The sequence below is a fragment of the Corvus cornix genome, chromosome Z (assembly GCF_000738735.6).
Source record: "Corvus cornix cornix isolate S_Up_H32 chromosome Z, ASM73873v5, whole genome shotgun sequence".
NCBI lineage: Eukaryota > Metazoa > Chordata > Aves > Passeriformes > Corvidae > Corvus > Corvus cornix.
In genome coordinates, this window is record NC_046357.1 from 53,094,423 (window position 1) to 53,118,753 (window position 24,331).

A 24,331-nucleotide genomic window follows, 5' to 3' on the forward strand; every position below is an offset into this window, starting at 1 on the left:
TAAATCATGTGGCACAGAAACACTGTACTTTTATGTGGTATACCATTATGCGGGTAGCATATTTTTTTCCTTTCTTCATCATACAGAGAGGGTAGCTACTGTGCTGCCCCACATTGTCAGCTATTATACAGAAGGCTCCAGAAAATTAGAGTAAGAAAGTGAAATGAAGACTTTACAGTGTAACATGTTTTTCATATGGGTGTTGGTAAATTAGCAAGTGAATGCTGAAAGTAATGGGAGACCACAGACTTGCTGGTTAGCAACTTTTTTAATATCCAACTGACTGATTGTGATAGGATGAAGAATTTGGTTTGTGTTATTACACATTTCATTATTAGCTTTTTTTTTAGTTTAGCTCAAGTCACCAAATTTTCTACCCATTTAAACTGTTATATGGAACTTCATTCTGAAAATGCCCAAAATTCCAATTAAGAATCTGATTCCTAATCTGAAACTTAATATTTATTATTAGAAACCACTCTTCCGAAGATATGATCAGCAGTTCTGGCAAAGTTGAAATAAAATCAGAGAGTTTGCATCACAACGCAGGGACGATGACCTACAAAATTATTATTGAATTGCTGTATGTTTAATGTATTAGGGGTTTAATAGTTCAAGGCTCTATTGCCTTTTTTCAGTTACTACATGTACTTATTTATTTATTAGATTTTATTTACTCTCTAAGGAGCAGATATATTACAAAATTTATCACTCCAGTTGAGCTGTCATCTTTGGTTGTTTTTGAAGGGTTTTGTAATAATAAGGATATTTTTTATTGAAGTGAAAATGATTGAAGTCAATAAATTTTCAAATGTTATGTTAGAGGATCAAGACTAATTCTTGTCCACTCTTGAAAATGTGCACCATAAAAAGCAGCAATAAAAGCAACTCCTACTTTCCCAGTCTGTGTAGCACCTGTTTGGATGATCAATGCTCCCCCTCTAATTGGATATCCCTATATAGATAATAATTCAAGTGCAGTTGAAATATATAGATGAAATCCTGAGCACTTTTAAGTATCCATTTATGGCTGATGCATAGAAGATACAGATACACTGTCTCTTCACATCATGTGCAGTTTTTTCCTGTCATTGCAAATTTACTTCAATCCTGTTGGTTTGATATCCCTATATAGTGTACATTTCAAAAATAAATTTTCCTCTGAATTGTTTTTATTTTGCTCAGGAGATAACTGTTACATTGCTTGCAATTAAGAGTTGCAAGTAATTATGTAATTAGGACAATATTTTACCACTTTACACCATTTATATATTGTTACACCTAAATGGTGTTAAATGGTTAAATTGTAAAGCTGACGATTATGGAAATTACTTGGAAGTACTTAAATTGCAGGTATTATAATTCTGTATGTTTAAAATGAGAGTGTTTATTAAGACTATAGGAGAATTAAAAAAATAGAACAACTTTAAAAGAGGTAGTATTAGCTTTCCCATGTAACCACATGGTGTATTGATCCTGTATTTTGGGCAGGTCTCTAGCCAGATTTCAAATTGAGCCCTGTTGAACAAGACCTGCTGTTTGTGATATGTTGTTTGGTAACTTTTTGATGTGGATTATACTTTTCAAAGAGATCCTTTCACTGCCTGAACTGCAGCAAGGCTGTTTTGGAGGTCATGCATTGATGTGCAGGTAAAGGAAAAGTCTTTTGATGATGTGTTGTTGGAGGACAGGTCTTGCAAAGTATTTTACTGGCGTTTCAAGATAATGTAGCTGTATGTTACAGGAAGATGCATCCTGTCACACTGCCTAAGAAATACTGATGCTGCTGGAGGATAAGATACTCCAAGTGCAAGTTTGAAGTTAAATGGGACAAACTCAGGGTCCTAGTTACATATTGCCACCTGTGAGAGAGGTATTATTGCAAATTATTTTAAAAATAAGCAGCCAGTGTCACAGACGAATAGATTGTTTCATTTTGGATGAGGACCTGAGGTGTGAAAAGAAATTAGAGAGATATTTGGTCCACACAGGAGCATTTTTTTCCTTATCTTTCTGAAAAAGTTCTGATGAAATTCAGATTTTATGTGTACTGACTGATGAGATGATCTTGAGAGTTATAGGTGGAAAGCTCCGTTTCCTCAGATCAAAACATTACATTTTGGGATTCAGATACCAATTAAGAATATTAATATAAATATATATTCATATAACTGTATGTAAAACTGTATTACACTGACTAGGAAAGAGGAGTATTTATTTTTGAGTATTTTTGAGTGGACTGTGAAAAACTGCTTAAGTAGTTTGCAGTTGTGTTTTTTCAGTAGAAAAATATTGGACATAATTTCAAATATAAAGAGATTCAGTAAACCTGTTTAATAAATAAGGACACATTATTTGATTTTTGTGGTACATTTTATTTGAAGAAATAACCTGCATCTTACTATTGGAAGAGTATGGGCAGATAAACAAATCAAAATTTCTAGAAAATCTTGTCTGCATCTTTGCCATTTGCTGCCTGGTGCTTGTCCTAAAGACATAAAAATGTGAACATTTAAAGTAAAAATCTTGTATTGTCTCATTAAAACTATGTACATGAATAAGAGCATAGCATATCTATAGTTATTAGAAGTCCTGTTTTTTTGATTTTTGACATGTGAAGGCAATCAATTTGTTGTGATTTATGAACAATCATAAATTGTGAATCAAAATTTATTAATGAATTATTTTTATATGACCACAAAAATTAGAAAGTTTTTAGTATTTGAGAAAAGTTTAATTTATTTCCTGCCTAATGCAGTAAGTTGTGGTAGCACTAGTTCCAACAATTAATTTGTATTTGCTTTGTTCTGTTTAGCAGTACTTGTCCTTTACATTAATGCAGCATTTTAATTTTATTGCTTTGGGAGGATAGATAGCTTAGGTAACCAGTGTAAACTAAAAAGATGTAAAATAAATAAGTATGAGAGAAGTATGTGTAGATAAAAATGTTAAAACCTGTGAGCTCTAAAGATTTGTTAATTTTAAGTTTATTAATTAAAAATAATGTGGTTATGATGTACTTTCGGTGTTTTTCATTAATTTTTCCTTTTGGTGAGCAGTTTGAAAGAAGTCAAAAATACCAATTACTTGATTTTTTTCTTAGACCTGCTCTAACAAAGTTTGTCTTGTACTTTAATTCTGACAGTGTTTATTTCCTTTTGGATACGTGTGGTGCTGTGTGTGCTAGTGTGATGTTTGTGATTTTTGTGCATGTGTCCAGGCTTCCTGCAGATTCTGTTTGGTGTTGTCATCATGGGCGCCACAATGCATGTGAGTTTTTCTGACTCTTTTTCCATCAGCATTCAGTACATAGATTCCACCACTGGTAAACCTGCAGTAAGCAAGTTCTTCGGAGCTGCATGTCACCCATGTCTTCACTACAGCAGCTCTTCCCTACCTGGGTCTTAACAGGCAGTTTTTGGCTACAGGAGATGACAAAGTTGGTAGCTTGATAAGAGGTGTTTCCTTGGGACCAGCAGAGACTGGGGACAGCTGTTCATCACTGCTAGCAACCTAACAAAGAAAATGGAAAAAAAGGAAACATATGAGTTCTACTTGGATATTGTTATTTAAAGTTCAAGGCATTGTTTTTTTCCTAAAATAATCTATCCCAAATGATGCTTAGGTTTTTTTGCTTCATATGGAAGTATTAACATTAATGTGCTGTCCGTTTGCTTGCTGTCTTAAATCATATCATGTATTATTAGTATTTATTTGTTTATTTATTTATGTATTTATTTGCCAGAGGGCCAATAACACCATAGAGAAAAACCCAAGAGATCGACTCAGGGCATGGAATATTTTCAGATGGAAAAGTTCCATGTAGATGATCCATCCTGACCTGCTGTATACTATATGTTTATTTTATTGGCTTCTAAGGATGGTTGTTACGGCTTCAGCCTATCCTGCTGTAGCTGCTAATGATGCCAATGCACTCAGCAAGGGTGGTCATACCTTTCTGTAGCTACTACTCAAACTGAACTCTTCAGAGTGGAAAGAATTATAGAGTGGTTTTGTTTGGAAGGGACCTTAAAGATCATCTAGTTCTAGCCTCTTCCACTAGGGCTCCATCCAATCTGGCCTGGAACACTTGCAGGAATGGGGCAGCCACAACTTCCCTGGGTGACAAATTCTAATGCCTCACCACTCTCATGGGGAAGAATTTCCTCCTAGTATCAAACCTAAACCTATATATAGTTAATTGAGCTGACAGGCCATATTCTCTTCTTGCTCACAGCCTCGTCTGAAGCCCAGTGAAGATGAGTTTGTACTCTGATCTACAACTATGTAGGATTCAGAAATGACAAGGAAGGGAGGAGCTCTTCTGTGTTGGACAGGACCCAGGAACTCAGATTTTCTTCAGGGCCTGCTGTGGGCCTCAAGCTGTTTAATCCTTATGTGCCTCTCATAGAAAAATGAGTCAAATGGCGTTCTCCAGCTTTATAAAACATGTAGTATCTCTGTATATTTTCCAAAGCTACAGTGCTACAATTATTATTAACTTACAGCAGAGCCCTTAGGATTTAATTGTCCATAGCAAGTTAAAGTTTCCTCAGCAGCTAGTTATTTTTCTTTTCACAAAAACTATGTCTATTTGAAAAATTTCTGGATATTTCAAAAATAAAACCTCTCCACATTTTCTCTCATTTTAATTTTTTCCCCAAAATATAATTTAATTTCTTAGCAAGGAAAATATTTTCATTTCAAAATTAATTTCTATTATCTGAAAAAGAATGTGTTTTTAAAATAGTTAATAAAAAAAAAAATGTTTGTTTTTCATGACAAAAGTTGCAATAGAAATTAATGGCCTTTGATTTATTCCTGCTCAGTGTCAATAACAGACTGCTAAATCTTGCTAAGATGTATAAACTAATTTCTTTGCATTTCCACAGAATTATTTTAAGCAAGAGTCGTGCTCACAGATAAACCTTCCACAGCCTACTTGACCAGAATGTCTCTTTTATTTAATGATTAAAAATCTGTCTTGGATACTTTGCCTTCCAGCATGTTGGAGGATGGTGTCTAGCAGTACCAAGGTTTTACAGATTATTTAGGTAATGGGACAGGCAACTGAGATTTGGTTTTATAAAAGAGTGAAGATACAACTTTCTTTTTCTATCTTGTGTATGTAATTATCAAACCAAAGAACTATTTTTACTGCTGTGAAATGAATGAGCAGTGATAACCTTAAGAATTTTGTAATAGATTCTGGTTGTCAGAGGAGTCTCATGCAGGTTTTCCCTTTTGTGGCTACACCTGTAAGTAAAACATTAGTATTCCAAAAGATTGGAGTCCTTTAATATTAAAAAAAGCCTACTTTTCAGTATCAGTCAGAATTACAGTCACTATCAGTAATGGCATATTCATTTATTTTCATTTTTTAATCTAATTCTTTCTGTCTTTTCTGTCTTTTCTTTCTTACAAGTTTACATAATGCATTGTCTCCAGAAATGAGACACTCATACCACCCAGAAAATTATGTCTGTGTGAGGACAGGGCTTCTACTTGTCTGGATTTATTTCAGTCTTGTGTATCTGTTGCTGGAGTGTACATGTTGCTGCTTCAATTGTAGTGGTGGTTAGATGTGAATTGCCCTGTTTGAGACTGTTGGCCTCCTTTTCTGTGTTGCAGAGGAAAGGTCATTAAAATATTCTATTTTATTTTCAGACAATGCTAATGAGGAAGAGTTGGAAAAGATCAAGTAAGGTAACTTTGTAACTTTTAGCATGTGGTCTTCTAGCTTTTGGCGTTGTTTTTGTGTTTGGTTTTTTTTTAGAACAACTATGATATGTTGCCAAGCATGCCACATAGGACTGAAAACTTCTGGCACAGGATTTATTGTCCTTCAAAATGTGTTTTAATGACAGTGTTTTTTGTTTCATCAAATAAACATCATGGTACAGTTCAGTTTTTAATATAATCATAAAACCTTTCAACTTTGTTACAGCACTTTAACCTATCTTGAAGTCATCTAGTAACTTCTTGTAAGTGGCCAACATGTCCTGATTCCTTTTCTAAAACCTTTAGTTTTTCAAGCGTAAACAATTTGCTTTGTTAATGTGAACAAAGAATTCGTGAGTATCTTTCATTTTCCTATTACTTACTTCTCTTACTGATTAGAATTTTTGTGTGCGAAGTTTTCACAGGGAAGCTTCTTGAAGACAAATTTCCCCTATCACTGCTTGGTGCACAGGTCCTAGCAAGGCTTTACAAAGAGCATAGTGGTCTCGACTTCATAGAGCTCTTTAGAGCTCTTCAAGTTTTTCCCCTCTTAGGAGTTATGGAAGTGATAAAAAAGGAGCATTGTATGCTCTTTTCCATGAGGGAAAGACTGAGAGTTTGACTGTAGTGGAATACAACCAATTTTTACGGCTTTTTTTCTCTCTGTATTGTTAAAAAGAGTGTCTTTACTGCCTAAAGGAAGTGAATTTAAATTTTCTCAGAGACTTGGCTAGTGAGGTAGATATAAGTTACCATGTGAAGATGTTAAAATGAGAAAAAAAAAAGCTATGTGGGGTGATTCACTTATTTTATGTACTCTTCCAGAATATTGATACACAACTTTAAATAGGAGGTTATTAATAAACGTTGTTTATGGCGCTCACTTGACAAATATTTGCACTTTTTTAGACCTATTTATATTTTTAACCTTAAAAAATAGAAGAGAGCAGTGTTCATAATTCTTGGGTTATGGATGGGTTTTTCACACAGTATGCTTCTGGGATGCAGGACAGTACTCAATCTTTTTCCTTTGTGAAATTTAAGAAGCAACGATACTTGGTGAAGTGATGATATGTAGTAATTTGATTCCCATGTGGTTCATGGAACTTCCTGTAATATCTAAGATGCTCAAACTGAAGAGATAAGGAAGAGCTGTGAGAATGTTGGATGGTAGAACTGGTTTGCATCATGAACGTGATGTGTTAACTCTTGATGTGCTGACTGTATTGGGTAACAGTTTGTCCCTATTGCAAACTGACAAAACTGCAAGCTTCAATAATGCTGAGTGAAGGGCGCAGCATGAAGGTTGGGAAGTCGTTAAAGCTCACAGTGAGTTATTTATCCCTGTTCTGCTTTGTTACATTCACTTGATAATATTTCATTCAGTAGTTGGCATTTTTTCAAACTGAAATACCAGAATATTTTGCAAAAAGTGAATGTATAGTTTAAACATTGCATTTTTTCTATGGTTATCTTAGCTAAAGTAATAATTTAACCTAGAGGTATAATGCATGTACAATATCTTACATGCATTGCTGTGTTTATGATTTATATACAGAGGTATGTCAGTTAAAACACAGGAGATAATTTGCCTTGTGGGTCTGCTCCAGTATTCCAAATCTTTGATCTGCAGTCAGGAAAACAAATTAAAAAATCTTCTATTTACAAAGCGTTTGTTCAAAAGACTTGCTGTTCTCTGCGGTGCAGGGTAATCAGTATTAAATAAGACTCTTATTTCATTTGCAGATTGAAAAAAAGTGTCTAAAAATAGGTGTGTAACCTTATTAGGTAATAGTGCCCTTTGTGTGGTCGTTCTTCTTCAAGAAGTGTTTGTTTTATGCTTTTGAGAGCTGAGGAAAAAGCAGAATATTAGGATTTTTTAAAGATACCATTATAAAATTTCCTAAACCTGATTTTGTATCTCTCTAGAGACTTTATGTACACCTCTAATAAATGAATTTGTTTTTACATGGCACTGTTCTTCACTTTTAAAAGTTTGCCTTTGAAGCCTACCTTTTTTATAACATAGCTTGAAATTAACATGTGGCAGTGCAGACCATTATGGCATTGCTTGTGTTCATGAACTGTGTGTCTAGCTCATGTTTTCCTATGTGACTATAACTATTTAAACTAAGCTATTTCAATGAGGGAAATACCATTTAGCCAAAGCATACTGAGAGAGAGCTCTGTCAGAAACATCCATTTCACAGAAAATTGTTTTCTTCTGAACAAGAGGCTACTATTAAATTGAGTTTGGACATGATCAGACCCCATGTTAAACTTCTTACATTAATGACCCATTAAGGAAACATCAGGAAAACTTTTAAAATGGTTTAATTGAAGGACAAACTAATAAAACAAGTGGTTTAGTGTTTTTAGCCAACATATTAAGGGAAAAATATATGTAAGATTTATCTGCTATGCTCTCTCAAGTAACATCATTCCAGTAAAATCTGTAGGAAAAGATAATGTCACTTTTTCTTCTCTTGTACCCTCTCTTCTCTCTTCTCTTCTGTTTCGTACCATCAATGGTAAGTTTAGAACTGATACCACTAGAAAGTACTAAAATATAATGATAGTCTTTGATTTATACTATTAATATGTGATGAACTGTTTCAGAGTGACATTGATCAGTTAGAACCAAATGCCCATTCTTACCAGAAATGAAGATAAATTAGTATGTTTTGCAACAGGTTGTGTATAAACTAAGATTAAAAATGCACTGTCATCCCAAAGTCATAGAATCATAGTGTGGTTTGGGTTGGAAGGGACCTTGAAGACCATCTAGTTCAACCCTGCTGCAGGGACACCTCCGATTAGACCAGATTGCTTAGAGCCCAAGCCAATATGGCCTTGAACATTTCCAGGGATGGGGCATCCACAGCTCTTCTGCACAACCCATTCCACTGCCTTACCACCATCACAGTCAAGAATTTCTTCCTAATACCCAGCCTCAAGCTACCTTCTGTCAGTTTGAAGCCATCCCCCTTTGTCCTGTCACTCCATCCCCTTGTCAAAAGTCTCTTCAGCTCTCTTTAGCCCCTGGAAAGGGCTCTATGGTCACTCCAGATGCTTCTCTTCTTCACACTGAACAACCTCAACTCTCACAGTCTGTCCTCAGAGGACAGGTACTGCAACCCTCTGAGCATCTCTGTGGCCTCCTCTGGACCTACTGCAATAGGTCTGTGTCCTTACATTGAGACTCTCAGAGCTGGATGCAGTACTTCAGCTGGGGTCACAGAAGAGTAGAATACAGTAGAGGAGGAAAATCACCTCCTTTGACCTGCTGGCCACACTTCTCTCGATGCAGCCCAGAAGGTGATCTGTGTCCTGGGCTGCAGCAAGATATGAGAAGGTCATGTTGAACTGCTTACCCACCAACACCCCCCAAGACCTTCTCCTCAGGGCTGCTTTCAATCTATTCTCTGCCCAGCCTGAATCTGTGCTTGCCTTAGCCGTGACCATTGTACCTTGCCTTGTTGAACTCTGTGAGATTTGCATGGGACTCCTCAGTCACAACTGAGAAGCTACTTCTGATTAGTTGCAATTGGGCAGTATTTACTGCCTAAAGCAAGTGAATTTAAGTGTTTTTACTTTGCATTTAGGTGACTGTATTTAATTCAGCTTTAGAAGCTTCTGCACATACTTTTAAACTGAAAAATAGGACTTACAAACAATTTAAACAGGAATGAATTGATAAATGAATGGCTTTCAGGTCCAAACTACTGACTGTTTTTAAAATTTCATTTAGAAGCTTTTCTAAAAGTGTGTGTGTTCTAGTTGCACAAACAAAGGTGCCAAAACCTATGGCTTTAATAACTGGTGATTTTATGTCCAACTCAAAATACTTAGTTTCTGTGGCTCCTGATTTGCATTTTCCTAATATCAAAAGCATTTTTTCTGTTTTAAAATTGAAACAAAATGCTTTTCCACTAGAATGAGATGCCTCTTGAGAAGACAAAATTGGTGTAGTGGTTTGGTCCAAAATATTCATTACTGTTTATCTGCTGTGAGATAAGAATTAGGAGAAATGCAAAGCAGACTTGAAAGACTATAAAGAAGTTTATTAACAGACCTAAAAGAAGAAAAAGAAATCATACCACACTTTCAGAACTCTTCGCCTCCCCCCACCTTCCTCCCTTCTCCCACTGACAATGTAAAAAGACAACCCTTGAGATGTTCAGTCTGTTTACCACTTCCATAATAACCTTGTTCAGTCCATTTAGGAAGAGGAGTCTCTCTGCTCCCATGTGAGTCCCTTCCCCCGACTTGCAGCTTTTCCCACAACTGCTTTTGAGGGTCCACTCTTGAAGGTTTTTGGGGTACCATTTTAAGGTTGAGCCGTTCAGAAACAAAAGTTCTCTTCACCCATCTCTGGGAGCATTTCATCTCTAAGAACAGAGGCCCTTCTCCTTCCCTGGGAGCAAAGGGTCTTCCTCATCTTCATCTTTAGGACTATCTCTGGGAGCATCTCTATAGGAACTGAGGTTTTCTCCTTTCCCATTTGGAGCAAAAGTCCTCATCTGCTCCATCTCTCCCTGTTCAAACTTCTCATGAAATTACAGCTGCGTCAGCATCTGCCTATCTCAGCGCAGGTGCTTTTGCTTACAAGTTGAACTGAACACTCCACCCCCCATATCTTCATGAAATTACAATGGGATACTCTGATATATCATAGCTTCACAACAGAATTCAGCTTTAAGCATCTCCTCTTTCTCTTCCCTCAGGTTTTCAGCTCTTCACAGCAATAAAAGGGTTAATCTCACCTAGGCCTTGCAGCTGGAATGTGGCTTATTGCAGTGGAGAGGGGGGAGAGCCGAGCGCACAGCAGGGCTGGGGGGGTTCTGCAGGTGGAACAGGGCCCATCAGCTCCAGGATGGAGCCAGCAGGACCTGGCCGGGCCCGCCAGTCCCCACACAGGGCCCGCAGCCACCTGTCCCAGCGCCGGAAACGAGAGAGAGCTCTGCCCGAGGTTTGTCTATTCTTAAGTGTGGATCACAGAGGCGGTCACAACTTCAAGTGGCTTAAAGAATTGTCCCTATTCAAACTGGCCAGCTGATAGGTTCTGTCAGGTCATAGAGCAGCTGTAAGCACTCCTTTGCGGGAACGTCACTTCTGAGACTATGTTTTGCTAACCCATGACAATTGGAAATAGCAAATCAAGTTATAAATATTGAAAACACAAACATAAGTATAGAGTTGTATGATATTTCTTAATTGAAAGAATTTACAGCTGGTTCAATATTTCAATCTTTGAGCTAAAACTCTCTGGACTTTCAGAATACATGGTAGAATTATTGCATTTGAGTTTTTGTGAAGAATCTTTTAAGACTGAGAAAATACACTTGTTTTTGTAAGCCATGAGGTTCTAGATGTCAGTTTAGCAGCTGTAAATAGTGTTTGAAGGAAAGCTACTAAATAATGGAATAGAAGTAAAAAACAGTCAGAATAGATATGCCTGCTTGGTAGACATCTAATTATAAAAATTATGCAAATATTTGGTGAGGCTTAAATTTACATTAATTGTATGTGAGTGATAACAGCTGATCCAGCTAAGAACAAAAACAGCAGAGTAGCATTTTGTCATGGGGGTTTCATGCCTACATCCCCAAAAGCATGGGGAGTTTCCATCAAGTATTGGTTGCCACTGTCTTTTTGTGTATCATGGCCATGTCAGCTTTAGGACTGTGGTGACATTGGTTATTCCAGACAATAACAGGATCATCACGAGACCAGTTGACTTTCAGATATTGCAGCCACAGTTTCCAAGGGGAATTACTGGGAGAAAGAACGGAGACATTAGGACTATACTGGAACAGCCTCTCTGAAAACTTCTTCTGCGCACTGTTGTCCTGTATAAATGTTTTCGCCCTGTTCCAGAAAATTGAAGGCATTCTGAGTGCCACAGTCTGCATCATACTACACCTGAGTTGCATCCGGCAAGTGCACTTAAGTAGAAGGCCAAATTTTTCAATTTCAAACCCACAAAAATATGTGAAACACTGGAAAAGTATGACCTCTTATTACAAATATTGTAGTGTCATGACAGCATTGCTCTAAAGTGGCAGTATTGAGTTGTTAGCTCAAACTTCATAAACCAGATTTAACATGGCAGGTGAAACTCTCAGGGTGTAGGGCAGTGTGAATTTCTCAACCATAGAAACTTATATTAGCTTCACCTAGAATTAAAATAGCCTAAAATGTAAAATTTAGCTGATAAAAAGTTAAGGAAAGCATTCTTTCTTATTGCAGTAATTATCGGTAGCAGTGCATTTAGAAAACTTTCTTAGTTACAATGAGCAAAAAATAAGAAGGAATCACCATGATCCCACTGAAGGCATTTTTGTAGCTCAGTGTCTGTATGTTGATGATTTCTACAAGGTGTCGTATTTTGTGTTGTTTCTAATACAGGAAAAGCATTGTAAATGCATATGACTGTCCCTTGATTTTTTCCATCATTTTTAACATGGAACTAGCAGCTGTATCTACTGACATTCTCAATCTTTATTTTACATTGTTTATCCAAGCTGTGTGAGCATCCTAGAAACTGGGGGAGAGGAATTCTGTTTACTTGAATTTACAGCAATAATTTGCAACACTGTGATTCACCTTGCTGTGTTTTTACATCTGTGCTTTGTTAAGTGATGGAGAGAAGTATTGTTCTTTTCTATATTTTTTCACTAATTTCTTGATTGATATTTTATTTTAAGCTTCCAAACCAAAGTTATTTTTTTGGATAGAGGTGCCTCTGCAGGACATATAGCTTCATTATTGATCTGCTTTCTAAAAAGTTTAAGAAGTTTGTGGTAGGCTGTTCTATTTCTGTCTATTGTGTTCCAGGACTCAGAGGAGCAATGTGTCCTAGGGGGTGTGTATAAGGAGGAGATTTAATAAAAGCAGAGTCTGTTTGCACAAGCACATGCCTTTGCAGGGCATGAGGGCTGATCAATGAAGAAAAGAGGTCAGGCTGGGAGAGGACAATGTTTGGGGTTTCTCCAACTCTATATGGACTAAAGGACAGTTAGTTATCCAAAGATAAACAAAAATATGAAGGGATTTTCAGAAGTACCCACAAAGTGCATCTCTTCTTTTTACAAAAGTAACAATAGCTCATCAACAATGTGGTATTGATTATCCTGGTATCAATGCCCAGATTCTGACTAAGCCTGGTTGGTTTCCCATCCTGTAATGTTGTCCCGAAATACCTGAATGCATGCAGAATATTAAGTCATGTTTATTAGATCATCTTCCAGCTCTGACATTTGGCTAGCTCTATTAATCACATCTAGCAGAGGGTACAGTTCTGTCAGAAGATTCTTTCCTGTTGATGCCCCTGGTCCACCCCCTACATCACATTTAGACAGAATAGGTGGAACAGAAATAAAAGCTGTGTTTACCCCATAAGAAAATTCTGGGTTTGCATGCTGTTTGTTAAGCATTAAAGCAGTGTGTGGATATGAAAATACGTGGGTTTTTCTTTCACAGGCAGTTTGAGCATCCTTTGCCGTGAAGTCAAATTTAAATTTTCTTTTGGAAAAAGAGAGAGAGAGAAAACTTCACTGCATGCAGGCTGCAACTTTCCCACCACCCGTCTCTTCGGTGGGTTTAGAACATGTCAGGTGGGAGTCACCATGGCTGTATCCTGCACAAAAATGTGAATAATGTAAATAATAGTCCCACATTAATGACGGTTGTGGACTGAGATCTTGATCTTGCTTCTTTCCAGATTGTGGCATTATATACAAAGTTTGTAACTTCCCACCTGTTTACAGAGAAATTAAAAGCTGTGTTGTTTCTTCTTTTTTTTTTTTTTTTCTGTTTGTGGCACAAGAGTGAATCCAGGCTGCAATACTCACTACATGCTTTTTGAGGGAAACAGGTTTCCTCAGAATGAGTCTTGAGAAAGATACATGCTCATTTATTTGTTTTATTCTCATGGTTTTCCTTCTGAATTTGTAACTCACTGTGGGCTGGGTTTTAGAGGTTTCTTAGATACCTAAAAATGTACCTGGAAACATGCCTGTCTCTCATGCACTCATAAGGGAAGAACTTTAAAATGTGAAATCAGTCTTACTTTCTCATTTTTTCGTCTATTAGCTTTTTGTCAAATTTGAGTTGAAATCTGAACATTCTTTTTTGTCTTTTTTCCTACAATAACCATTATATGAAAAAAGAGGTTATGTCAGTAAATTATCTGTAATTTCTGAGAGCAAGTGTGGCTTTGACTAGAAGAAAAGTGTATTGGATTCCCTTCAGTTTTGCTTAGAAACAAGAAAAGTGCCAGCTGGAAGTTATTCTTGCTGGAGAAGGCCACATAGCCTATACCTTTCATGTCCAGGAAATTGCAACAGCTTTAGCTCCAGCGAGCTGTACCCTGACTCTTCCAGTACCTCTCCCGTTTGCTTTCCATGTTTTTCTGTGTTACCAGTAAAGACAGGAAAGAGCACTACTCTGGTCCACATTCCCTACCTAGAGGAAGAAACAGCCACAACGGATCAATACCTCTTCTTAGCAGCCAGCTGCTTTTCTTCCAGCGTGGCGAGACAAAGTCTCTGGAGCTTCACTGTCAGTCAACAAGCCACTGGGCTCAGCATAAAGCTGTGATTGTCACTAACTGCGAGATGTGGCTCTGTCCTGGGAGGGCTTCCTCTGGCAGCATGTGAATGCTTGTTCTCAGGCCTCCTGCATGACTCTTGTAAACTCCCTTCTGTCATCCTACACCCAGCTCTTGGTCATCTAGATCTCACCTTGCCACCTTGTATGGAAATTACCCCCACTGATGAAACTCCTGACTGGTCATAAAAAATGACCTTGCTTTATAAGGGGGCAGATGCTCTACTGCAGCAAATTATTGTAAGAGCTGCTGAAAATATGGAATTTAGATCAAGTATACTCTCTAAATTTTTCACTGTCTCACTGGTAATGAAGTAGAGAGCTATGCAGTTGTGCTTAAGATTTACTTCAAAAGAGCTGTAAATGCAAACTCAAGCTTATTTTCCATGGTAGTATCCTGGAAGTCATATGGATTCCCATTCAGCTCTTAAAACACTCCCAAGAACTGTATATTCTTTGAAAAGAAGTCTCAACCACTGCTTATATCCCAGTATAAAATATCTTCCTAAGCATGTCCGGTCTTTTCTTCTTTCTGTATCTCTCGTCACCATGTGTTCAGGGCATAGTCAATGCTGGTTATTTATTATCCAGTCTTTCTTTTGCTCTAAGCCTTCTAAGAAAGTGGAACAAGAAGAAGAAATCTACCACTTCTTTACAAGTCAAGTCCTTGGCAATGTTGACAGTATGCCCTCAACAAGAGGTGTATTTGTGCTGAAGGAAAGCTTGAAGTTTATATAATGCTCCCAGGTTGTAAATTAAATATCTTCTGTCTGCTGATTTTCCCAATTCTGCCCTAATTTTTGTAGCGTGTCTGCTTTCTGATGTCCCACTGGTGCTTCATGTTGCAGGTTAAGTTAAAGATTATTCCACACACAATTCCTTGTTTGCCTTTGTAGAAACAATAAGTTTGTGAGAAGTTTCTCTGCAGTCAAGTCCTTCTCTTAAGGAAGACAAAACTTTAATAAATATAGTGAAATATTTTGGGAATCACCATACTACTTGGAATGACTAACCATTAGAAAACACAAATGCATGCCAATAAAATACCTGAAATACTGCAAAGAGTATGTTAATCAGATTTGCTCCAAGCCCAGTGGCCACAGTTCTCATGTCTTTTCTCTCTGGAGGCTGGGTGAGTGTGATTATAATCCAGTCTAATTTCTGTCATTGCCTCTGGGTAATAAAGTAAAACTCTTGTCCTGGGCAGCTGCATAGCTGTACCCATCCAGCCGTATTTACCCTCTAAAAGACTCAAACCAAATCTGCACTGAAATCCTCTTACAGAGATACTGGAGGTCTGTGAGGGATGAAACCAGGCATGCAAGACCTGCATGTATAGAGGGCTGATGAGCCCACAAAGCCTTTGTTGCTCGAACTACAATGTATAATAAAGAAAATGCATATATTTGATACTGTTACAGCAGAGTATGCATGCAGACATGTTTATTTTAATTCCTAGAGAAAATAATTCGCAAGTTTGAATATTGTTTAGCTATCTACTATTCTGATTATAGATAAGGTAGCCTTGAATGAATAAGTTTCAGAATAGAAGGGAGAGCCTTTACCAACGTTGCTTCTCAGATGCACTGAAGATACATTTGCCTTCCTCAGGAGTGCAAAGGTGATTCCCCAGTTCTGGTACCTTGTACCCACTGTAGCTCAGAGCAAACTGGAAATGATCTTAAGTTACTCAAGTTTGTTCCCTCCTGCTCTCAAACCCCCAGTAGGGTTCATTGACAAAAGCTATAGCTGCCTGGTTGGTGTGTGTGAATCTTATTTTAACCCCCAAAATCAATGTCTGAGGTTTCACAAGTTTCTGCACAGTTCTGAACAGAGGTTCTGTTGTTTTTAAACTCTTGAACATGTGCTAGTACTTAATTCATGTTTCTGAGAATACCACATCATTCAGAGGCAGAGATAGAGGAGTTTATTGAATTATTTTTCCTTGATCCATGTTTCTCATGGTGGGTTTATATTATGTTATTCTAAGGGAAGTTTCATATTCTCACTGGGGTTTTATGTTTATAAACATAGAGTTTGTTCAAGTTCATTCAATCATATGATTGAATGATACTAACAGAAGAGACTTTCTAACATTTATTTTTATTCTATCAGCAGAGGGAGAAGTGAAGCAGAAAAAACATCCTTTTTTTTAATGAACTTTTCCTTGAGCAGCATTTGTTCTATTTGCTTCTGCAAAAGCAGCATATGACATTACCAACATAATTGTCACTATTTTATTACTCTCCAAGTAATTTTTTGCAATATAGTTTACGTACATACTGTCAAATAGCTTCAAATGGCTTAAGGTGGTTGTTTTACATTCATAGTTACATGAAAGAGAACATGAGAACATTAAAAAGCAGGGGAAAGTTTTGGAATTGTATTAACTAATTCTATGGTTTTTTTCCATAAAGTTTCAGACCCAGAGCTTACGTCTCTCAGACCTGCACAGAAAGTCTCAGTTGTGGAGGGGGATAGTTAGTGTTACCTTAATAGAAGGTCGTGAACTTAAGGCGATGGATGCAAATGGGCTCAGTGATCCTTACGTGAAGTTTCGTTTGGGGCATCAGAAGTACAAGAGCAAGGTAATTTTAGCTGTGACCAAAAATTTTTTTTAAATGCTTCGTTCCTGTTTGGTATTTTTGTATGACTTCCAGTAGTGATGGAGATTTATTGTTGTAATAATTACCTGTCAGAGCACCTACAGGTCTCTTTAGATGTTTCTTTTTGTTTCATTATAAACAAAAGTAGTACTACATGGGAAAAAATGTAGCACTGAAAAAAAGTGGGTTTGAAGAGGGACACACCTAATATTCCATACTGACTATGTTGGATTTATTTACTGTTAGGGGTCATTCATGGCAGGAAAGAGATGCAGATTGATTCTGACAAGTTCTTCCTGGCTTGATGCTAGGTGCCTCTTGGACCATTTACATTGTCTTATCCTCAAACCACATCATGCTTATAATCTGACTTTCCTCTTTCTGTCCTTAACAACGAGTTTCATTAAAGTTTTCTTTGTGTTTGAGCTTCACAGGTAAGAGAGGATTGATCTAGGAGATAAATATTGTGAAGAGTTGCTTGGCTTTGTTGCTATTACTTTTTCTTTCTCCTGGTCCCTACTGTTTTGAAAATTGCTGTTTAGAGAAGGTGCTGGGACTGCCGATGGTGCACATGACCTTCCTGTCTTGATGGCCATGATAGTCACTGTGGTTTTTGCAGCCAGATGAAGGGTAAATTGAGGAAAAGGGCAGGAACACTTACTTGTCATATTTGCAGAGCTCTGAGCCTGCATTAGGGCCTCTTAATCTGAAGTTAGAAGAAAGCAAATTTCATGCTGTTGTGAATTAAAAATTTTCATAATCCTCTTTGAATTTTCCTTTTGTTTCAAGCCAGTAGAACTGGTGGTTGTGGGAAGTAGTATTAGCTAAATAGGGAAGATATTAGGGGTTTTCTGTTCTTGTTCAGGAGTGGTATGACTACTGTGAACACTGCTTTTGCATTATGGTAGAAAATTTTGAAAGCTTTCTGTTCTTCACAGTGTGGTCAGAAATATATGGACTGAAATCTATTGAAGCAAAAAGTAACTGGACTGAAAATGATTAAGAAAGCTAGTTTCATCAGAGTTTCAAAGGAAAGGAAGTAAAATACACTTTTGGAAGTGAACTTATTTTATTCCATATAAAGTAAACCATAGTATCATGTTTATCCCAATATTATTGCATCTGGGAAAAAAGGACATGATACAATCGTTTGTTCAAGTACTTACAGTCACCATCTATGTGTCATTGCAGGTGGTTTGTTTACCTTTGGGCTCAGAAACGTAACTTTATAGCTAACTGTAACTTCACAGAGGACATAATTTTTCTACTGAGAAATGGCTCCATTCCCAGGGCAAATCCTTTGTTCAGGAGGCTTTTGAAGGTGAAAGGTTGCAGGATTTTGGAGATTGCTGTTGCATCAGAGAGGCATGAGAGAACTGGCTAGTAGTCTTTCCTAATTATAATTTTTTAATTCTCACTGCTTGAGATACTGATACTGCAGACAGGAAAAGCTTCCTGAACAGATTCTAATGATCAAATTTACAATTTAAGAAAGTGTATGCTTGCACAATGTAATATGACTTTCTTTTTGTTTTCCTTTCAGATTGTTCCAAAAACTTTGAATCCTCAGTGGAGGGAGCAGTTTGACTTTCATCTCTATGAAGAACGAGGTGGAATTATTGATATTACCGTCTGGGACAAAGACGTTGGCAAAAGGGATGATTTCATTGGCAGGTTTGTGCAATTCTAGCCTTCTTGGTCCATGGGGAAGAGAGAGGTCCGTGAGAGAGGATGATTAAAATGAGCCTTGCCATTGAAACTGTTTCTTATGACCATATGTTTTTGGTTTCTCGTTTGGTTTTTTTTTTTTTTAAGTTCAGTGAGGATTTCTGCAATGTTCCAGCATAGTTTGCTGCGTTGATGTAATTCTTTACATTGATGATGTAATGTAATTTTAATTGACCAGTAGGTGGCAGCTTTTACCAATTGATAGACTGAGGTTTTTCAAAAATAAAAATCCTGTTTAGAGCAGTTACCAAGGTGCAGGAGGTTCTATACAGCAACATCCACCTTGGAGGAGAAACAACTGTTTTGACTTGATGTGTAAGACCAAATTAATGTACCAGTCTTTTTAGTGAATGAAAATAGAGTTGAAGGACTACTCACATATTTTGAGACAAAGAATCATTCACCTAATTCATATTCAGGAAAAGTGAATCTGTCTGGGAGTTCAAGAAATAGCTTATATTTGTATGGCTATGCTCCATTTTACAGAATAAGAGGTATCATTAATTGTTAGCTAATAGGGAAAAAAACTGTCTTGTGCTTATAGCTACTACGAAGTAGGTGCTATTTGGAAAGCTCAGATATTTGTTTACTTCATAGTTTCCTTGATATCCATGCAGTCATAATAATAGCATTAATAATTAATAATTATTAATCCTATATATTTTGATTGTTTTTATTGGACGTGCTTTCACTAGGACATTGATACTATTAACTAGCAAAATCAATTTTTTTCTGTTAGGTAAAATCAGGAATGGAAATCCCACAGACCAAGCCATGTACTTTTGTTGTCAATGTGGCAATGTATCTACTGACCTTTTCCTCCCTCTCGGTCCATTTTGGATAATGGCTTTCTTTATCAAATTAGATCTGTTTAATAATATTCTGTGTTTATTTCCTACTGTAAATTGTTTGAACTCAGATTATATACAGAGTCTGTAGCAAGCAAACAGCTTTAAAATTGACAAAAACAATTTTCAAAAGCATGCACATTAGGACTTTGTTTTATATGATGAAACCAAATGGATGGAGTGATTATTTGAAGTTTAAATTTTATTTCTTCCCTTGTTTTATTTCAGTTGGCATACATGATAACAATAAATATTCTTCTGAAGTTATGTACTAATTTAGTCCTGTGTCAACGTGTTTTATACCTTGGGAAGTTATTCTAGTTTTCTTCTTAATTTTAACCTTCTTTTGAAAAGCTGGTGAGATTCGAAGTTTTCATGAGTGATTTTTCAGAGCATCATCATCCAAGCACCACTTGCTGAAATCTTGCTGCTCTTGATTTTTGTGACCCCTCTGTCAGTGTACACATAATCCCTCTTCAGTCTGTCCTTGCAGACACTCTCTCATTTCACCTTCTGTTGGTACCTTATCTCTGGTAATGCAACCTGCAGAAAAATTCTTCTCCATGGAGATTTCCATGAAAAACTGTCATTTGTCGAGCTCATTCTGAATACGAAAATAGGTCTTAATATTCCCCCTGCCTGATACTCTTTTCCAGTCACTGCAGATAAAAATCACCCACCTGACAGCTCCACTTAATGCTGACCTCTCTTCCCCAGTTTCTCCTTTCAAGGCTGTCCCTAAAAGCTGGAAATGCTTTGGTGCACACACTACAGACTTGTTCTGTGTGTGTGTTATGGTAAGCGTATATTAATTTTTAAAAGCACGACTGAGTCGTGCTCCATGACTAAGGCTCTATGGCTTTCAAGATACACATAATAAGTTGGATATTATGATTCAGGTTCTAGGAGAAGTGATAATGAGGCTGTGGGAGGGAAACAAAAGACTTCCTGGTAGCATTCTACCATTGCTCAAGAATGGAGGGTAATCCATTTCATCTTGCTGTGATCTTTCTGCTTGCTTGAATAATGTGCAAGCAGCAGCCATAATACTATATAGGAATATTTATATTAAATGCAAATGAAAACAACTGTTTGTTGAAGATGTCCTGCCTGGCCAAAATACAGCTAGGGAGAAGGCACACTAGATTGAAGAACTGGCCAAACTTAGAAAAGGTTTCCCAGGTAGAAGGTAGAAGGGAAAAGTTCCAGGATCTTCCTGGAAAATAGCACAGAAAACCTGTGGTTTTTTCTGTGCTGAGCTCAGTTACTTGCAAATTCTATTCCAAACCAGAATGCTGTAAACTCTCCTGGAATGATACCATGTCTCAGCTGCACTTTTGTGAAATAAAAGAAGTGGGAAATCAGAGATGTAGGCTTCTGTGGGCCTTGTGTATATCATTATACTTGTAAGGACTTGGGCTTGCAATCCATTTCTGAGGGGAGGAAAATGCAGGAAAGATGTTTGAGAAGGCTGAGGACATGGAAGTGAGATTCTGGTTTTGGAGTGGCGAAGATGGAAGTGGAAGGGGTAGCTTGTAAGGTCCCCCTGTAAGAGGGACAAAGATCTTCCTTATGGGAGGGAGGAAGGTGTTAGGAGGGTGAGTGACAGCATGGCATCCTAGTTCAGAAAAGCAAAAGGAGACGTCTGTCACAGAAGTAGCATAAAGCTCTGTCTTCATCTTGATGCCCAGGCATGTTCAGTATGGCAGTGTCTGAAATGAAATGCTGACTGGTTGATTTCCATTCTTAACTTGGAGCATTTTGTGTTTATACATTTGAATTTCAATTGTGTGCATTCTCCATGAAAGTTTAAAGGTTGTAGTACCTTGTGAACTTCCATCTTAGAGTATTCTAAAAAAACCCAAACCCTAGAACCCATTCAGTGTTTATTTCAGTATTTCAAAAGCCTGGGAAAAGACCTCATACAAGAGCTTTAAGGAAAATATATTTCCAATCATGTGCTGATTTGTATGAGAAAACACTGTTCTTGACCAGAACTGAGATGCATTTTACAGGAGATAAATTCTGCCATCCTTCTGAATATAGTTTTTTTTAAAAAAACAATCAACATTCCAGGACCAAAAATATGAGGTCTTGAAGTTCTTTTTATGGAAAGCACCAGGAGCTAAAGCCACATGGGCCGCCTTCTTGCATTTAAGGACATATATAGACTTGCATAAGTGACATTAGTCATTGCTTCATGTGATAAGTAGAAATATATATGTATGTATATATATTTTTCAGTGTGAGTATATTTAACATTCACATGTTTTTGCTGTGAGAAAATAATTTATGTTCTATATTGACTCAATATGCTCCTGTGATTAAAAACGTACTGCAGTAAGTTCATGTTGGTAATACTAAGATTTAAATGAAGGTGATTTTAATCGTCATGTAATTATTTAGCTTTCTTATCATTTATGTTTTTGAAGGCAGTTCTGACTGTCACCTTTACGATAATCAGTTAATAAATCCTCATGACTGTTACACCTTTATGCATAGCACTAATCTGAACAAATGGGCTGCTGACAGCTGCAATAAATTGCCAAGAATGAGTGCTGTCAGAGAACAAGTTGTTTCTGTGAACATAGAGAATAAGTAAATCCCATGTCATGCAATTTTATTCAGCTGAAGTTATTTGCAATCCAGTGTAGAGGGATTTATAGCATTATTAATTGGTATGAAAAATGCACATTTATCTTTAAAATGACATTGAATTTTGCTTTTATTTTGTGCCAGGAAATTACTGCTGACTTCATCTATATCTATTTTCATAAGTATTTATAGATGCTATTGTCTTTTTTCCCATCTGATGCAAAATAAGAAAAAGGCCTTGTGTGTAGCGAATTCATTGAGGCTGTGTATTAATTTTATCTGTAGCAAAGTGAAATTTCCCATGATCTCTCTAAATACTGACACAAAAATTCACGTTGGTCTTGTGAACATCCATAAAATGGATTTTATGAAATACAAAAGTTAAAATACTGAAAATTAGGTATTTAGGTTTATAATACCTAGTCTGCTATGCCTTGTCTGTTTAGTTTTTCCGTGGTAATGCAATCATAGAGTGGCTTTTGGGTGTACATAAATACAAATGATATGCAACTATGATTCTATGATTAATCTGAAAGCATGGGAATATGCTATCAAAGTTCTAAATAATAGTTGGATTTTATTTTAAAAATACAAAATTATAAAGTATTTATGGTTTGGGGTTTTTTTTCCCCACACTGACATTTATGTAATTTTGCTATGGGAGACTGAGCATTATCACAGAGAACTGAGTGATGCTATGAAGTTGTATATGAGTACTCCAACATGCATCTGAATTTGGGTGAAGGACACTAAATATGCTATGGCAAGTGTTTCTTCCCAGATCTTTTTCTAGAGATATTGTGGAGACTGTGATTTATGTTAAAATACTGGCAATTTTCTGTTGCCCGAGAAGAAGGTTTTGAACAGTATTTGTGAAGTTCATGTTAATGTTAAAATTGACAAGTCTTGAAGTTTCCTCAATTTTGCAAAACTCTGTAAACAAGATGGTTTCCTCTGGAAATCTAAATAGTACATTATTATTCTGGGCTTTCAAAAATGTTTTTTGCGTCGCAGTTTGAAAATTTCTGCATGTTGAAGTAACTTTGGGAAGATATATTATGTTAAAAATGTAAACATAATATTATAATTTGACTTGAACTGTGTGCACATGTGAATTACACAGCAATTCTGTGCAAACACAGAAGAGCACACAACCAATAGTCTGTCTTTATAATCCTGTGTTGATTATACACGATGACTAAAGTTAAATTAATTGCAGATGCATTTCTTGATGTAAAATAACATTAAAATCTAAAAGTGCTACTGCCAGGTCTGTGTTTGAAATATCCTGTGATGTGCTGAGCCATCTCCATTTCTGATTGTTGTCAAAAGGAGACAGATGTAATACTACATCTCAAAATTTGGCCTTTAGGTATTCCATATCTTATTTATTCCTATCTCAGCACATCTTTACTCTACTAATGCAGAGGCACTTCTGTTCTGCTAGAAAGCCAAGAAAGCTTCAGTTTTTGCTCACAAATCTTCGGTAACTTTCTCTTACCAGATATTGTATTATTTGCAACACTTACTGACAGTTGTTATTGTCGTGTTCTGATGCGAAATTGGTAGTATTCCCCAACGTATGCTGAGATACAGAGTGCTGCACACAAGCTGGGCTGTTTACAAATCCTTCTTCTGACCCTATGTCTTCTCACATATGGCAGTCTACTTCTTGAAGAGTGGCAAAATAAGAGGAAGGGAGAAGGAAACATGGAATGGCCAGCTTAGACATGAGGAGAGTGACAGTGTGTAGAAAATGGTGAAGAGTGCAAATAGGGTTTTGTGACAATTTATGAAAGGCACAGATTGGAGCTGTGTGAAAGCTCTTGCAAAATTTCTTGGGCCAACTAGTGAGGAGAGAACTGTATAGGGAGACATAGTGTTTATAGCAATAGACTAATTTAGCAGATGAAAGCGTTAATTTTGCTGCAGAGAGATTGCACTGGTGACAGCACTAACAGTCTGTAATATGTGGTTGTGCCATGGGGACAACCTAGGAAATACCACATGAGAAACCAATTTTAAGTAATTTCTGCTTGTGCAATATCAAAAGTAAATCTCTAGTTTTATAGTGAAGAACTATGCTTAGGAAAAAGGTAACCTGTGATTTCAAAATCCATCAGCAGCATATTGTGGCATGGACTGTATTTCTTTTAGCAAGCAATAAACAGTAATTTTGTATTCAGGCATTGCTTGGTGTCTGGTGAAATTGTATTTCAT

At 36.9% G+C, this 24,331-nt stretch overlaps 1 protein-coding gene across 9 annotated transcripts in view; it reads left to right on the forward strand.

The window, feature by feature from the left end:
- MCTP1 (multiple C2 and transmembrane domain containing 1) overlaps nucleotides 1-24,331 on the forward strand; it is a 239,916-nt gene that overhangs the window by 71,447 nt on the left and 144,138 nt on the right. For all 9 annotated transcript variants that reach the window (XM_039567121.1, XM_039567126.1, XM_039567127.1 and 6 more), the window contains exons 6-8: nucleotides 5,668-5,706; nucleotides 16,752-16,922; nucleotides 18,484-18,614. In XM_039567121.1, coding sequence (XP_039423055.1) covers nucleotides 5,668-5,706; nucleotides 16,752-16,922; nucleotides 18,484-18,614 — 341 coding nt within the window. The remainder of the gene's footprint in view (nucleotides 1-5,667; nucleotides 5,707-16,751; nucleotides 16,923-18,483; nucleotides 18,615-24,331) is intronic.